The sequence below is a fragment of the Gadus morhua genome, chromosome 13 (assembly GCF_902167405.1).
Source record: "Gadus morhua chromosome 13, gadMor3.0, whole genome shotgun sequence".
In the NCBI taxonomy this organism is placed as follows: domain Eukaryota; kingdom Metazoa; phylum Chordata; class Actinopteri; order Gadiformes; family Gadidae; genus Gadus; species Gadus morhua.
In genome coordinates this window covers 13056674-13074440 of record NC_044060.1, presented here as the reverse complement: position 1 = coordinate 13074440, position 17767 = coordinate 13056674, and the positions used below count along the sequence as shown (strand labels likewise).

Genomic DNA, 17767 nt, shown 5'->3' with positions numbered 1-17767 from the left:
AAACGACAGTGTTACCCCTTATATTTTTTTTCCCATGATGACTGATGAAAAACAACAGTGTTACCCCTTATATTTTATTTGACAAGGACAGATTTTTATTTTTCTTCAAATATGTTTTTTTTCATGACTACCAATAAAAAACGACAGTGTTACCCCTTATGTTTTTTTTCATGACGACAAATAAAAAACGACAGTGTTACCCCTTATGTTTTTTTTCATGACGACCAATAAAAAAACATCAGTGTTACCCCTTATGTTTTTTTTCATGACGACCAATAAAAAACGACAGTGTTACCCCTTATGTTTTTTTTCATGACGACAAATAAAAAACGACAATGTTACCCCTTATGTTTTTTTTCATGACGACCAATAAAAAAACATCAGTGTTACCCCTTATGTTTTTTTTCATGACAACCAATAAAAAACCCTTATGTTTTTTTCATGATGACCAATAGAAAACAACAGTGTTATCCCTGATGTTTTTTTCATGACGACCAAAGAAAAACGACAGTGTCACCACTCATTTTTCATTTGATAAAAACGACAGTGTTACCCCCTATGTTTTAATGGATAAATATCGACAGTGTTACCCCTTATGTTTTTTTCATGACGACCGACAAAAAACGACAGTGTTACCCCTTGTGTTTCATTTGATAAAAACGACAGTGTTACCCCTCATGTTTCATGTGATAAAAACGACAGTGTTACCCCTTATGTTTTTTTCCCATGATGACTGATGAAAAACAACAGCGTTACCCCTTATATTTTACTTGACAAAGACAACAGTGTTACCCCTTATGTTTTTTTCATGACGACCAATAAAAAACGACAGTGTTACCCCTTATGTTTTTTTTCATGACGACAAATAAAAAACGACAGTGTTACCCCTTATGTTTTTTTTCATGGCGACCAATAAAAAAACATCAGTGTTACCCCTTATGTTTTTTTTCATGACGACCAACAAAAAGCGACAGTTTTACCCCTTATGTTTCATTTGATAAAAAACGACAGTGTTACCCCTCATGTTTCATTTGATAAAAACGACCGTGTTACCCCTTGTGTTTTTTTTCATGACGACCAATAAAAAAAAAACAGTGTTACCCCTTATGTTTTTTTCATGACGACCAATAAAGAACAACAGTGTTACCCCTTATGGTTTTCTTCATGACGACCAAAGAAAAACGACAGCGTCACCCCTCATGTTTCATTTGATAAAAACGACAGTGTTACCCCCTATGTTTTAATTTGATAAATATCGACAGTGTTACCCCTTATGTTTTTTTCATGACGACCGATAAAAAACGACAGTGTTACCCCTTATGTTTCATTTGATCAAAACGACAGTGTTATCCCTCTTCTTTCATTTGATAAAAACAACAGTGTTACCCCTTATGTTTTTTTTCATGACGACCAATAAAAAACAAAAGTGTTACCCCTTATGTTTTTTTTCATGACGACCAATAAAAAACAACAGTGTTACGTGTTTTTTTTTCATGACGATCAAAGAAAAACAACAGTGTTACCCCCTATGGTTTAATTGATAAATATCGACAGTAATCCCCTTATGTTTTTTTCATGACGACCGATAAAAAACGACAGTGTTACCCCTTATATTTCATTTGATCAAAACGACAGTGTTACCCCTTATGTTTTTTTTCATGACGATCAAAGAAAAACAACAGTGTTACCCCCTATGGTTTATTTGATAAATATCGACAGTTTTACCCCTTATGTTTTTTCCATGTTGACCAATAAACAACAAAAGTGGTAGCCCTGTCAACGTTTTTGCTGGGATTCGAACCTGAGATGTTTAGAGTGTAAACCTCCGAACTTATCAATGTACCATCAAGACACCAAAAAAACTCAACACAATGGTTATTCCTGACTTTATAATTCGCATGAAATAGAAATAAGAGTCGACCAATAGAGGACATCAACCGGACTTGAACCCCCGTCTCCAGGGGGTTAATTCACAGCTCTCTCCACTTCCCACTGAGATTTTTAATTTAAATATGTCTGAGGTTATATATGACATATAGACATGATAGCATTACGTTTAAAATTAAAGATATTGTGTTTTCCACAAAAGATTAAGCCACGGTCTCCAGTGGGTTAGGCAGAGTGCACTCCACTGCACCACTGAGGTGATGACAATACACAATAATCAATCATCAATAAAGAGGATATACATGACATTAAAATGTATGTGTGTATTTCTATTATTTCCCTTATGTTTTTTTCATGACGACCAATAAAAAAACGACAGCGTTACCCCTTATATTTTATTTGACAAAGACAACAGTGTCACCCCTCATGGTTTTTTTCATGACGACCAATAAAAAACGACAGTGTTACCCCTTGTGTTTTTTGTCATGACGATCAAAAAAAAACAACAGTGTTACCCCCTATGGTTTAATTGATAAATATCGACAGTGTTACCCCTTATGTTTTTTTCATGACGACCGATAAAAAATGACAGTGTTACCCCTTATGTTTTCTTTCATGAGGACCAATAAAAAAAAAACATTGTTACCCCTTATGTTTTTTTTCATGACGACCAATAAAAAAAAAAAGTGTTACCCCTGTTGTAACACTGTTAACCATAAGGTCGTCATGAAGAAAACCTTATGGTTTTCTTCATGACGACCAAAGAAAAACAACAGTGTCACCCCTCATTGTTTTTTTCATGACGACCAATAAAAAACGACAGTGTTACCCCTTGTGTTTTTTTTCATGACGATCAAAAAAAAACAACAGTGTTACCCCTATGGTTTAATTGATAAATATCGACAGTGTTACCCCTGATGTTTTTTTCATGACGACCGATAAAAAACGACAGTGTTACCCCTTGACGATCATGACGATCAAAGAAAAACAACAGTGTTACCCCCTATGGTTTATTTGATAAATATCGACAGTTTTACCCCTTATGTTTTTTCCATGTTGACCAATAAACAACGAAAGTGGTACCCCTGTCAACGTTTTTCCTGGGATTTGAAACTGAGCTGTTTAGAGTGTAAACCTCCGAACTTATCAATGCACCATCAAGACAGCGAATAAAGTCAACACACTGGTTATTCCTGACTTTATAATTCGCATGAAATAGAAATAAGAGTCGACCAATAGAGGACATCAACCGGACTTGAACCCCGGTCTCCAGGGGGTTAGTTCACAGCTCTCTCCACTTCCCACTGAGATTTATAATTTAAATATGTCTGAGGTTATATATGACATATAGACACGATAGCATTACGTTTAAAATTAAAGATATTGTGTTTTCCACAAAAGATTAAGCCACGGTCTCCAGTGGGTTAGGCAGAGTGCACTCCACTGCACCACTGAGGTGATGACAATACACAATAATCAATCATGAATAAAGAGGATATACATGACATTAAAATGTATGTGTTTATTTCTATTATTTCCCTTATGTTTTTTTCATGACGACCAATAAAAAAACGACAGTGTTACCCCTTATATTTTATTTGACAAAGACAACAGTGTCACCCCTCATGGTTTTTTTCATGACGACCAATAAAAAACGACAATGTTACCCCTTGTGTTTTTTTTCATGACGATCAAAAAAAAACAACAGTGTTACCCCCTATGGTTTAATTGATAAATATCGACAGTGTTACCCCTTATGTTTTTTTCATGACGACCGATAAAAAACGACAGTGTTACCCCTTATGTTTTTTTTCATCACAACCAATAAAAAACAACAGTGTTACCCCTTATGTTTTTTTTCATGAGGACCAATAAAAAAACAACAGTGTTACCCCTTATGTTTTTTTTCATGACGACCAATAAAAAACAACAGTGTTACCCCTTATGTTTTTTTTCATGACGACCAATAAAAAACGACAGTGTTACCCCTTATGTTTTTTTTTCATCACAACCAATAAAAAACAACAGTGTTACCCCTTATGTTTTTTTTCATGAGGACCAATAAAAAAACAACAGTGTTACCCCTCATGTTTTTTTTCATGACGACCAATAAAAAACAACAGTGTTACCCCTTATGTTTTTTTTCATGACGACCAATAAAAAACAAAAGTGATACCCCTTATGTTTTTTTTCATCACAACCAATAAAAAACAACAGTGTTACCCCTTATGTTTTTTTTCATCACAACCAATAAAAAACAACAGTGTTACCCCTTATGGTTTTTTTCATGACAACCAATAAAAAACAACAATGTTACCCCTTATGGTTTTTTCATGACGACCAAAGAAAAACGATAGTGTCACCCCTCATTTTTCATTTGATAAAAACGACAGTGTTACCCCCTATGTTTTAATGGATAAATATCGACAGTGTTACCCCTCATGTTTCATTTGATAAAAACAACAGTGTTACCCTTTACGTTTCATTTGATAAAAACGACAGTGTTACCCCTTATGTTTTTTTTCATGACGACCAATAAAAAAACATCAGTGTTACCCCTTATGTTTTTTTTCATGACAACCAATAAAAAGCCCTTATGTTTTTTTTCATGATGACCAATAGAAAACAACAGTGTTACCCCTGATGGTGTTTTCATGACGACCAAAGAAAAACGACAGTGTCACCACTCATTTTTCATTTGATAAAAACAACAGTGTTACCCCCTATTTTTTAATGGATAAATATCGACAGTGTTACCCCATATGTTTTTTTCATGATGACCGACAAAAAACGACAGTGCTACCCCTTATGTTTCATTTGATAAAAACGACAGTGTTACCCCTCATGTTTCATTTGATAAAAACAACAGTGTTACCCTTTACGTTTCATTTGATAAAAACGACAGTGTTACCCCTTATGTTTTTTTCCCATGATGACTGATGAAAAACAACAGTGTTACCCCTTATATTTTACTTGACAAAGACAACAGTGTTACCCTTTATGTTTTTTTTCATGACGACCAATAAAAAACGACAGTGTTACCCCTTATGTTTTTTTTTATGACGACAAATAAAAAACGACAGTGTTACCCCTTATGTTTTTTTTCATGACGACCGACAAAAAACGACAGTTTTACCCCTTATGTTTCATTTGATGAAAAACGACAGTGTTACCCCTCATGTTTCATTTGATAAAAACGACAGTGTTTCCCCTTGTGTTTTTTTTCATGACGACCAATAAAAAAAAAAACAGTGTTACCCGTTATGTTTTTTTCATGACGACCAATAAAAAACAACAGTGTTACCCCTTATGGTTTTCTTCATGACGACCGATAAAAAACGACAGTGTTACCCCTTATGTTTCATTTGATCAAAACGACAGTGTTACCCCTCATCTTTCATTTGATAAAAACAACAGTGTTACCCCTTATGTTTTTTTTCATGACGACCAATAAAAAACAAAAGTGTTACCCCTTATGTTTTGTTTCATGACGACCAATAAAAAACAACAGTGTTACGTGTTTTTTTTTCATGACGATCAAAGAAAAGCAACAGTGTTACACCCTATGGTTTAATTGATAAATATCAACAGTAATCCCCTTATGTTGTTTTCATGACGACCGATAAAAAACGACAGTGTTACCCATTATGTTTCATTTGATCAAAACGACAGTGTTACCCCTCATCTTTCATTTGATAAAAACAACAGTGTTACCCCTTATGTTTTTTTTCATGACGACCAATAAAAAACAAAAGTGTTACCCCTTATGTTTTTTTTCATGACGACCAATAAAAAACAACAGCGTTACCCCTTATGTTTTCTTTCATGAAGATCAATAAAAAACAACAGTGTTACCCCTCATGGTTATTTTCATGACGACCAATAAAAAACAACAGTGTTACCCCTTGTGTTTTTTTTCATGACGATCAAAGAAAAACAACAGTTTTACCCCCTATGGTTTATTTTATAAATATCGACAGTGTTACCCCTTATGTTTTTTCCATGTTGACCAATAAACAACGTAAGTGGTACCCCTGTCAACGTTTTTGCTGAGATTCGAACCTGAGCTGTTTAGAGTGTAAACCTCCTAAATTATCAATGCACCATCAAGACACCAAATAAAGTCAGCACAATGGTTGTTCATCACTTTATAATTCGCATGAAATAGAAATAAGAGTCCACCAATAGAAGACATCAACCGGACTTGAACCCCGGTCTCCAGGGGGTTAGTTCACAGCTCTCTCCACTTCCCACTGAGATTTGCAATTTAAATATGTCTGAGGTTATATATGACATATAGACATGATAGCATTACGTTTAAAATTAAAGATATTGTGTTTTCCCCAAAAATTTAGCCACGGTCTCCAGTGGGTTAGGCAGAGTGCACTCCACTGCACCACTGAGGTGATGACAATACACAATAATCAATCATCAATAAAGAGGATATACATGACATTAAAATGTATGTGTGTATTTCTATTATTTCCCTTATGTTTTTTTCATGATGAACAATAAAAAACGACAGTGTTACCCCTTATATTTTATTTGACAAAGACAACAGTGTTACCCTTTATGTTTTTTTTCATGACGACCAATAAAAAACAAAAGTGTTACCCCTTATGGTTTTCTTCATGACGACCAAAGAAAAACGACAGTGTCACCCCTCATGTTTCATTTGATAAAAACAACAGTGTTACCCCCTATGTTTTAATTAATAAATATCGACAGTGTTACCCCTTATCTTTTTTTCATGACGACCGATAGAAAACGACAGTGTTACCCCTCATCTTTCATTTGATAAAAACAAGTGTTACCCCTTATGTTTTTTTCATGACGACCCATAAAAAACGACAGTGTTACCCCTTATGTTTTTTTTCATGACGACCAATAAAAAACGACATTGTTACCCCTTGTGGTTTTTTTCATGACGACCAAAGAAAAACAACAGTGTTACCCTTTGATAAATATTGACAGTGCTACCCCTTATGTTCTTTTTTCATGATGACCAATAAAAAACCACAGTGAGAGTGTGAGTGTGAGTGTGAGTACCACGCCATGGTGGGCTCATCGACGGCCAGATTCACCTTTTTTTTTGGAGCAATCTGATTGGCTTAAAGGATATATTTTTCAGCGCGATCTGATTGGCTTAAAATAGTTTTTTAGAGCAATCTAATGTCTAACAAAAAAATAATGCGTGTGTAACCTTGGGACTTAACAGCTTTTACACACTCTTCTGCCCTAACTAAACTAACCCCAAAATGCAGTGGATAGCACTCTATTTTTAAGTGGTAGAGAATGAGCGGACAGCTTCGCCATCCTCCAGAAAGTAAAAATATTTTTCAAAAGTTAAATCTTTTTTTTAAAGTTTACATTTTTTTTTAAAGTTCAATTTTTTCCCAATGTTTAATAGTAGCGCGCGACTCCAAGCTAGTACGAACATTTTGAAAGTGGAATGGAGTTGAGTTCTGCAAGTGTTTCAAGAGCAGGTGAACGCACTTATAAGCAAGGGCACACAGCAACAGCACACAAAGAGAACAGTTCCATGGGGGCCTTTTGAAACGTGCTTCACTTTAACTATAGCCATTTCCCCATGATTTAGGTAAAAATGTGATGTAGGCCTACATATTTTTTGGGGGTTGCATTGTACCGATGTGAAAGTGTCCATTTGTAGGGGGTGTTATTACTAAACTAAAAAGAAAATACCAGAAATTGGGCTAAATCTAATAAAAAGTAGAGCACAGTTTTGAGAAACATTTACAAATGCCACCCCATACACCTCATGGAGTCCCCGGAGGGGGTCAGAGGACTGAAGTGAACCGGAGACCAGGACGGGGGGAAAACATATTACAATCATCCACAGATTCCTGGACACAGCGGCCATTGGCACGTCTCTGGGGGAACACCGCCACCTTGCCTGGTCCGCAGGACGTGTGTTCACACTGGGCCAAGGTTGTGCTGGACCGTGTGGCCATGTGTGTGTGCGCACACAGAAACACATTTTTATTGGCCCACCGATTTGCTGAGTGCACGTGTGAGACCGCACGCGGTTCGGGGCGCTGGCCCGGAACACCGGGGGTCCCGCTTCATTAGGTGTACGCGTCCTTAAGCTGCTGACATTTTCAAGTTTGTCCCAAAGTCTTTTAATTGACGTGAAATATTGGACACGGCCAACGGATACCGCCGTCACCACCACGAAGCAAAGGGCTTTTGGACGAATCTTGACTTTGTTTTTACTCTTGAATGTCATAATGGTAGAATCTGCAACGTCGACGGGAAAGACCACAAGCCCAGGTTGTCGGCCGTGGACCAACCAATCAGGAGGGTCTCTGTGTACGCATTGTTATGCATGGCGCGCCTCGCAGTATGCATGAGCATGCAAGACACAGAGCTCTTGTGTTGTGCGTAATGAACTAATTAGACCCCGTTAATGAGTCGCGCTCTTTACACCCATAAAGCTGTACAGCGGGAAAAACAGCAATATGGAAGACGTTGACAGTCATCGCTGTTTGTGGTTCATCCCCTTTATTTATCATAAATTAGGAATTTGTAAATCACAAAATGTCACATATGAAAGAAAGAAAAAACTGATGAATATTTATCTTGTGAGAAATCTTCAGTAGCATATGCTGGCATCAATTCAAATTTGAGTGCATAACCCAGATAAACTCTCCAACTCTCCTAAAATCAGCAAGAACCATATCTGTAAAAAAAAAAAAAAAGTGACCATGTGTGTGGAAAGGTAATGTCAAAGGGGAAGCATGAGGGGGGAAACCAGCATAGTTGGTACATACAAGATATTATTATACAGTCTTGTATGATTGGCTCAATGACGGTGTGTCGTACACCCCGACTCCAGCACTAGCTCTGCCACCACAGTTCAGATCAGAAGCACCTTGCATCCTATAAACGAACACATTGGGGCATACTGTATGTATGGGCGGAACATTAAGTAAGGAATGTAAAGTAAGTAAACGCTCTGTAACAAAGTCAAATTAGATCAATGTAAACAATAACACATTTAAAACTCGACATGCAAGACCTTCTCAGTCAAGAGTAGGGAAATGGATTAAACCTAGTGTTTTTGGTGAAAATACATTTTAAGGGAATTTCACTATTATAAATAGAACCCTGGCAAATAAAATGCTTTCAAATTTCATTAAAATAAATTAAATCAATCATTCAGAAGGTCATACATTCAACATGAAATGCTTTTACATTAAAAGTAACCGTTAATTAAATTTGGTACTGAAACATTTTTACTTTAACAAGAGTACATACCCTATTGATATTTAAATACACTTCGGAAAACATTTTAGAAACAGGAGCATGGTTTACAGGTCTCCACTTCATTGGTGAATGCCTGTTTTAATTAAAAAAATATTAATAGTGGAACAATGCAGTAGTTCTATCCGTCCTAGACCCTTTTGCTCAGATGAAGCAACTTATCATCCATTCACCTTATGTCATTTAGACCTGAACCGCTGCTGTAAATATTCATTGAAGTCTAAGGAACAATTTAAACCTTCATTCACACATTACTTATAAATTGCGCAAATCGTGCAGCAATCCATCAAAAAGAATAAACAATTAAAAAATCATTGCAAAACAGAATGTATGTTTCAAGTAAAGTATACCAAAACACAACAATGCATCGTTCTTACTTATAAAAAGTAAAATAAAAATACTGCAAAAACTAAAGAAACTCTGGCCACAACTTCTACAGACATGTAGAAGTTAACTAAAAAGAGACCTCATGTAACTAAATAGTAATAGAATGAAACTCTTGGCTCCTCTTCCTCGAGTCATCAGCACTTCTCCTGACATGATCCCCCATGGCTCCATCTTCCCCCATGGCTCCATCTTCCCCCATGGCTCCATCTTCCTCCGTGGCCCCAGGCCCCGTCTCATCCCCCCCTGGCCCAGGGGCCTGGGGACCCTCCTCGGGCATGTGCTCCAAGGCCCGTTCCTGCTGCGGGACGTCGTCCCCTTGCAGCTCCTGGTCCTTGGCCTTCCCCTTCTTGTCTATCCGGTGGTAGTTGTACACGTTCATGACGAAGAGGAAGAGCCCGCCGGTCAAAATCACCGCTCCGCACATGATGAAGAGATACCTGTGGTCACCATAGTAGTCTACCAGAGCCCCTGAGGACAGAAGACATTTTGATTGTTAGCTAGCTAGTAACCCCTTCCACTAGCTTCAAGGTGTAACCAAACAATAGTATATAGTCCAGCTGGGGACAGCAGGAGCTGGGCAACAAAGAGCTAACTAGGTATGACGAGGTCCCTATTACACTGGATTACATACATCCAAGCTGATACCATGCAGGGAGTTTGTCATGAAGATGTTTGCAGGTGTATGCAACAAGAATGTTGTAAATAGTATAAGTCATAACCTCCCTATGAAAGGTAGGGTGCTAAGGAGACATTCCCTTGCACAGAACATAGGTTCTGTGCCGTAATGTGTGGATAAGAACAAAAGCTTTCAACATGCTTTTCAAACCTCGGCTTTCAGAAATAGCCTCAGTGAAAATGATAGCCATTACTACACCCGCTCTCCACCCCGACTCCACGACCATCAGTGAACCGGCATCTCTGGGAAGGCAATTTTGCCGGCTGAGACTAGAACGAATCAGAAGAGGGGCCAATTCTAATAACACTACATTTCTAGCCTAAGTCGGCAGAGAGGTGACAAATGTGGTTAAGATCAGATTTAAGTCTCCAGTCCTTAATAAAAATAGCAAAAGGGAACCCGCTTGCTCCCAGACAGGCAAGTCATTTCGTAATTTGTCTCTGCGCCTTTTTGTTGCTTGCAACCCCACCCTAAATTTCTATAGCACCATTCAAACACAAGGCCATTCATAGCGCTTTAAAGAAGAAATTACATGGAAAAACCTTAAAAGGACATTCATAAAAGAACATAACAATAATAAAATAGCAAGAGGATAAATGTAGTGCAGACATACATTTGTAATTAAAACCTGCTGCAAACAGATATTTTCTGATTTAAAGTAAAGTGTAAAGGCAGGTTCTGGGGGGTGAGAATGTTCTGGAAGTTTGTTCCAGATCTGTGATCAAAACTAAAAGCTTATCCCCCGTGCTTGGTTCAAACCCAGTCATCAGTGAGCAGATGGGTCCCTGATGACCCGAGAGCTAGTGGGCTCATGATACGCAGGCAGATCAGAGATGTGTTTGGGTCCAAAATATTCAGTACTTAAAAATACGATTGATATTTTGAATTGTATTCGGTGCCAAATGGGAAGTTCAGTTCAAGAGATTGAGATATAATGTTGTAATAATGGTGTCATATCTGTTCTCCATTTGTCTTTGACTTTGGCTACAGTCCTGAAACATGTATCTAACGGTGTGAAGGAACGTCGCACAATCAATTATATTTCTATGCGTGTTAACATGTCCAGAACAGATGCTGCCTGGAAGTTTGAATTAATCTCCGTAATCTAGTTTTTCAAAGCTTAATTCTTCACATACTGGACCTTGTTTTGATGTGTGTGAGCTGTGTGTGACACAAACAGAGTCAGTTTGCCCATGGATCAGTCTCCTCAAAACAGGCTGCTGTTACCTGATTGATGGCGTTCATCTAGTGAGCACGCTGATGACCATCACCCTCATTAAGACCACCCTTGATTGGCCAAACGGTAATTAAATCCATCTGGCACGAGTCAACTCATTATTTTTATGTATACTGTATATCGTAAAATAAATTGCAGCCTGATTACGGTCCAGGTTAAAGGAATTCAATAGCTGGAGTCACAACTGAGAACATCATTAAACACCCAAAGCAAAAGGCTAATTACAAACAATTAACTTGCTTTCCACTAATTGGGGTGACCCTTGCATTTGCAGTGGGAGAGAGGAGTAGGGGGTGGGGGGGGCGGGGCGGGAGGGAAAGACGTGAAGAGACAGGGATGGCAGTCTGGGGAGGGACACACGTGAAGATTGTGCCCTCTGGAGGCGAATCTCGGTTGGCCTTTTATTTACCCCATTAAATGAGCAGCAGACAGAGCTTTAGGCCGTATAAGTTTTCACCTCATTAAATCACATGGAGAAAGGCTGAAGTAGAGGACATGGATAAATCTGCCAAGACGTGGGGGCATACGGTGGAATGTGTTTCATACACCAACTTCCTCAGTCCATTTGTCAGGAACACAGTGAAATGAGTCCTACCAAGTGAACTTTAGAGTTGACATTTGTGTTAGCTGATACGATGTCAACAGGTGTATTGTTTTTGCTTTCAGAGTGAAGTCCGCCCTTACTCAAGAGCAATGTTATCACATGGTAGTCAAGATGTTGGGACTTTTCCCAACAGAGTATAGCAACTGCTCATTACACAGAACAAGTAAAAAATATGTGTTTCCATGCCTTCAGTTGTTAATAGTTTATTGTCATTCTAAATTATGTTAAAGGTTATCTTCCATCATTTTTGTGGCGATCTAATGGTCATGTGTGCACACACTGATAGCCCAAGCCATGTTTAGGAAAAATTGGTGGTAAAAAGCCATGCCCAATTACTACTTTTTCTGCAGCCCAGGTTGCTCGCAGATAATAATACAAGTCTACAGGGAATATCTCGCAGTAATGACACCCTGGATCGACAGCAGTCGAGCTCCCTACTAGGGCTGCGAGCACGTTGTGACAGACAGCCAAGCAGACAGAGAATGAAAGAATGACAATCCGATCATACACCACAGCCTGATCCACCCCGGTGTCTTTCTACATTTATCAGTGATTGTATGCTTGTTTCTGAATTTTATTACACATTTTTCACACTAATGATAGAACTGAACCTCCCGCTGTTGTAAACATATTATTTGAAATGTGTAAAATCTAGATAGCAAAGAATGCCTGCCTCTTGACTTGTGGTGTAGTGTAGTGTTCACTGCATGTCTCACCTGCGGTCGGCGGTCCGAGAAGCATGGGACAGCATTCTATGATGGTGACCAGCCCAATCGCCTTGGGGAAGCGCAGGGGACCCATGATATCCATCAAGCACTCGAATATCAGAGCAAACACCATGCCGAAGCCGATGCCGAAGAAGGCCGCGTAGACCACCAGGCTGGGGTAACTAGTGGCCAGAGGGCACAGGAGATGGCACGTCCCGTTGAAGACCATGGCGAAGCTCAGGAAGTACTGGATGCGGGGCCTGATCCACTTGGTGTTGGCCAACAGCCCCGTGCCGGGCCGGGTGAACATGTCCACGAAGCCCATGATGGAGAGCAGCGTGGCGGCCGAGAACTCGTCCACGCCCTGGCTGACGGCGTAGGAGGACAGGAAGACAATGGGCGCGTACGCCCCGAAGAAGAACATGGAGTTCCCGATGAGGTAGATGACGAAGCCTGGGTCTCTGAAGAGGGACAAGTCCACGATCTTAACACGGCTCCAACAGTTTGATTGCAGCTTGGTTCCTTGGGTCCCTGCATCTCGGCCTTCCGGAGAGCCGTTCTCCACGGTTGGGACGGGGGCCGAGGGGAGGGGCCTCATAAGGGCCCCGGCCACGCAGCAGTGGAGCATCAGAGCGCCCAGGATGAGGAAGCTGCCCCTCCAACCAAAGTTGGATAGGAAGTACTGGTTAAGAGGGGCTAGGAAACACAGGAACACAGGACTCCCCGTCATGGCCAAACCGTTGGCTAAAGGCCGTCTCACCAGGAAGTACTTGCTGATGATGGTCAGAGAAGCGTTTAGGTTGAGGGAGAGTCCGAGACCTGTATGAAAACAGTTTTAGAAGAAAAGTCCTGATTGTGAGCTAAAACTTTCATGGACTTGAGAATTGTAAAGCAATATTTTGAGGGAGCTACATTAAAAGTAATACCCAAAAGAAAATCACCATGAAAGGAGAAGGTAACACTTTTAAAATTAGAAGCAAATTTTCAATCACATTCGACAATGTTAGTCTGAAATAAATTCACGGCATGTTTAATTTACATAAAAATCTAAGAAACCAAACCCAACTTCCTCAACAAAATAATGACTTTTAGGCAAATGCTGTTGCTGCTCTGTGGTTTAACCCGTGAGTGCGCTAACCCCGCAGGTTCAACCTCATGAATGGGATCGAACCTGCCTTTCCCTCTATTCTTCAACCTACTTTCAGCTCTCTTTTCACTGACTTTCACTGACTGTCCACAAGGCACAAAAAGCTCAATCAGTCATTTGATGCATCTTCAAGAGATGAACAAAAAGCCGTTGCTCAGGTCTGCACTAGGGCGGTTGCTCAGGCCTATTTGAGTGCCAGTTGTCCTACTGAACCCCTACAACATGGCCTTGGAAGGGTAATGAGCCTCACAGTGTGACAGGGACCCCCCTCCCCCCATTCCCCCAGGTTAAGGGCATGATGGGAGCTCAGAGGTAAAAGTACAGAGGGCCACGCTCTATGGGGGGATAAGGGACAGTTCACTCTTAATTAGCGGTTCTAAACGCTAGTCCCCTTGGTGCTCTGGCCGCGGCCCGTGAACCAGGACAGATGCCCTGGGCCGGGACTGACAGCATGGCAGCACAGTCGGGGGAGAAAACCCAAACTTGGCCTCCCCACAGCGCCTCCGAGGACATGGGATCTTCATCCCCCAGGAGGGCCAAGTCCAACCCGTGGGAAGGATGACAAGCCACATGAGGGGGGACAGGGGGCTGCACTAAACTAGGGACTTTGGTGAGACTGCTTCATTCTTAGTTTCATTGAAAAACATTGGTTTAGTTCTTGCTTTTTAAATACATGTGGTAGCAGTTGGCACTATACAGGATCATTAGTTATCGTTGTAAATGTTAGGGCTGGAGATATGTATTTTCAACTATCTGCACACATTGTGCTTTTGCGTCTCGTAGTGTGTATGAATTAATGATTTACCATTAGTAGTAACTAGTGCATAGTAAATATTCCTTACCAGGTTACTTAATACAGTATTTATTGCATATGGTACTTGGATGTGAAATAAGAAAATTGCAGCATTCATAAAGTAAAGGATATTCATTTTTTCTTTTGTTTAACAGTGCACAGAGTCCTATTTTACATGGTCACTCAATGCTATGCTTGGGGGAGACTTGTGAGAAAAAAATTCACATTCAAAGCTTCCCAAGTTAGAGCATCTACAGCTACTAAATCCATTCATTCTAGTCGGCTATGAATGAACTCTGTTGCACACAGATGGAATCTCTTTAACAACCAATGTGCCAATTATTTACATACAAACATACATTAATTGAGAACATACCTCCAATTAGACCAATGCAAATGTAGAGGCTGATGATGGAATTTCCAAAAGAGGCAGCCACCATCGACAGCCCACACATTAATCCACCCGCTATGGTTACTGGGCGACTCCCGAAACGGTTCACCAGCATACCGCTCAAGGGTCCTGCCAACAGGACAGGAAACAGAAAATATATGCACACATGTATAAAGCATTTATACGAGCAGAGGGGAGAAACCAGCTCTCAAGCACATATTTCCAACTAAAGCACCAATCTAATCAGTTGACACAAGGCAAAAATGCTTATTTCCATGTTCAAGAGCAGCCTCAGCCACAGTTAAACAAACTCCATGTTTGATGCCTTACTCATTTGTAGGACCTAATGTAATAAGGCATATTTGTACATCATTACCTTGCAGGCAACCAAGACCACTGTAAGGCTTGTCTGCTCAAAATTAATAAGTGTAAATGCATGTGGTCATACATTTAAACAGAGGCATTGACCTCACACTGCCTCATAGATCAAACTGTGACTGTAGCACAATAGGCAAGCATCCCACAAACGGCCCACCCCTTCCACTTCTATTATAACTTTATCACTCTGGTGCCTTGAGTCAGAGGTTCTTTGGAATGGCTGTCATGTCCCTCCCATTGGGACCATGGCGGCAGACCCCAATGTGCTGAACCTTCCCACTGATGTATTCCCCCTGTCTCCTCCTCTGGGTGACATTGCTGAAGCTCTCCCAAGGACAATATGATGAAGCCATGTGTCTCAGACACTACGGAAGGGGGATATTTCACTAGCTGGGTCTTTCTCTGCGGTTCACCGTGGGTGAGTCAGGCACCCCGTGTTGTCCTCTACCCCTTGCAGGCGGTCACAGATGAGTTCACCCTCAGAGCCTCCGCAAGATCTTGGCTTGGTAGTTAATTTGTATCATCTAATGAATTCCTTCAAGGTCCATGAAAAACACTTTTGAAAGGAAGTGTGAGCACCCAGTGAGAGAGGCAGCCTTGATTTTAAGTGGGTATTTTATGTTTTGTTTTGCTGTAACAGAATGCTTCTGACAATTGCTCACATGGTCTCAATCAACATGACATGCAACGTCAAAAAAAAAAAAATATATAAAATATAAATCATGATGCAATGCATGTTTACTACTTTATAAACAATCACCAGTAAACTATGCAAATGTTGGCATAAATGTTTCATGACACTTAACATAAAATATAGGCTAACATAAAACACAAGACTGAAGGGCAGAAAGAACAACAAATAACAAAGCAGTGCAAAGAAGAAAATAACGTAATTTAACTTAACTAAAGACATGTGAGAATCACATGCAAGCCACATCTTCCTTCCATTTAACCCCTCGTTAAAGTACTCTAACAAACAAATAATTGATTACGAGTGTCCCTTTTTTTTTTTTTTTTTTTTTTTTACAACTTACCGCCAGCGTACATGGTAGCAAGCATGATGGAGGCGACCCATGCAATTTCGCTGTAGCTGACGTCAAAATCTCGTTGGATGTCTTTGAAGAATACAGTGAGGGCTTTGGAGAACGAGTAGGAGAAGCCAATTGAAATAAAGGACCCGGAAACCACCATCCACCCCCAACCCCCATCCGGAGGGGTGTGGGCCAATTTAGCAGTTGGTGATTGGGGCATGTTCCTGTACTGGGTCAAAGAAACCAGAGATAATTACAGAGATTCATTTCACATTGAATGACAAAACGAATGAGAATGGATGTGTGCGATGTTCGCTTTGTCTTGTAATACCAAACAAATAGCCCATTCTGCCCTTCCTGGCCCAAGTCGGGTAGTATACTACGATAACATCTTATCAAATTGTTCATGAAATTACCGGATATTTGTGTTACGTGGAACTTATTACGTATAACGTTTAGCATTAATAGCATATGAGGTATAACATGTTCAACGAAATGGTTATTGTATCACTGTCGTCTGTTAGTACTACTAATCGAAAGTAAATAAAACCATTGACTTCTTGCTAAAAACGGATGGAACAGCTGTGTATGCTACCGCAAACGTTCACTGGTAATTCCTCAATTCTAACTATCGCTTTAACATAAAGCCATCAGACAACAACTCAACCCCTTCCTTCCGCGACCCCCGAAACAAGTAGTGGATACCTGCAAAACCCCAGGGTTGAGTCACGAGGCAGCGTGTTTTGGGGAAGTGTAGTAAAGTGGGTCACTTCCCCAAGACAAAGTTATTCTCTACACGTGGCCAATCTGATGCAGGCTGTTCGAAGTTAAACGTATTGTCCGGAACATATTACGTATGCATTAGACAAGAATACACATAATGTTTCAGAAAAAGCATCCTACCTTTCGGGTTAGAAAAAAAACCTCGTTGTTTTGTTGTGCACGAAAGTGATCCGCCGCTCAAGCTGGAATCTGGTCACGTGTTGCATTGACGATGTAAATTGTAGCGTGCGGCCGGGTCCGAGAGTCCTAGGTTCATGTCTGTTGAACAAATGCTTGAGCACGGATCGCTCGTCTATGATTTTCGGGGTTAGAATGTTGGAAAAAGGTTGATGATATTGAAGAGTGAGGCTGACGACATGTTAAAGGGTCGACTTATATTCTTCCTAAACGAGGTATGAGAATAATGGCCTAGACATCTCCCATGAGTTTTGCTTTGGGGTGAACACCTGGTGTGGCACTGGC

The 17767-nt window shown here is 40.1% G+C and overlaps 1 protein-coding gene across 3 annotated transcripts; it reads right to left on the bottom strand.

Annotated features, from left to right (window-relative positions):
- Nucleotides 1-8386: 8386 nt before the first annotated feature.
- On the bottom strand, nucleotides 8387-17534 carry LOC115556940 (monocarboxylate transporter 2). 3 transcript variants are annotated; one of them, XM_030374372.1, is made up of 5 exons: nucleotides 17426-17534; nucleotides 16526-16751; nucleotides 15099-15242; nucleotides 12792-13601; nucleotides 8387-10026 (listed from the first exon to the last, which is right to left on the bottom strand). In XM_030374372.1, exons 2-5 carry the CDS (start codon nucleotides 16740-16742, stop codon nucleotides 9647-9649), a joined length of 1551 nt encoding a protein of 516 aa, XP_030230232.1. In that variant the 5' UTR covers nucleotides 16743-16751; nucleotides 17426-17534; the 3' UTR covers nucleotides 8387-9646. The 3 variants fall into 3 exon arrangements, with proteins under 3 accessions (XP_030230232.1, XP_030230233.1, XP_030230234.1); XM_030374373.1 differs by having other exon boundaries at nucleotides 16526-16746; nucleotides 17426-17531; XM_030374374.1 differs by lacking the exon at nucleotides 17426-17534 and adding an exon at nucleotides 17228-17414.
- Between the last annotated feature and the right edge of the window lie 233 nt (nucleotides 17535-17767).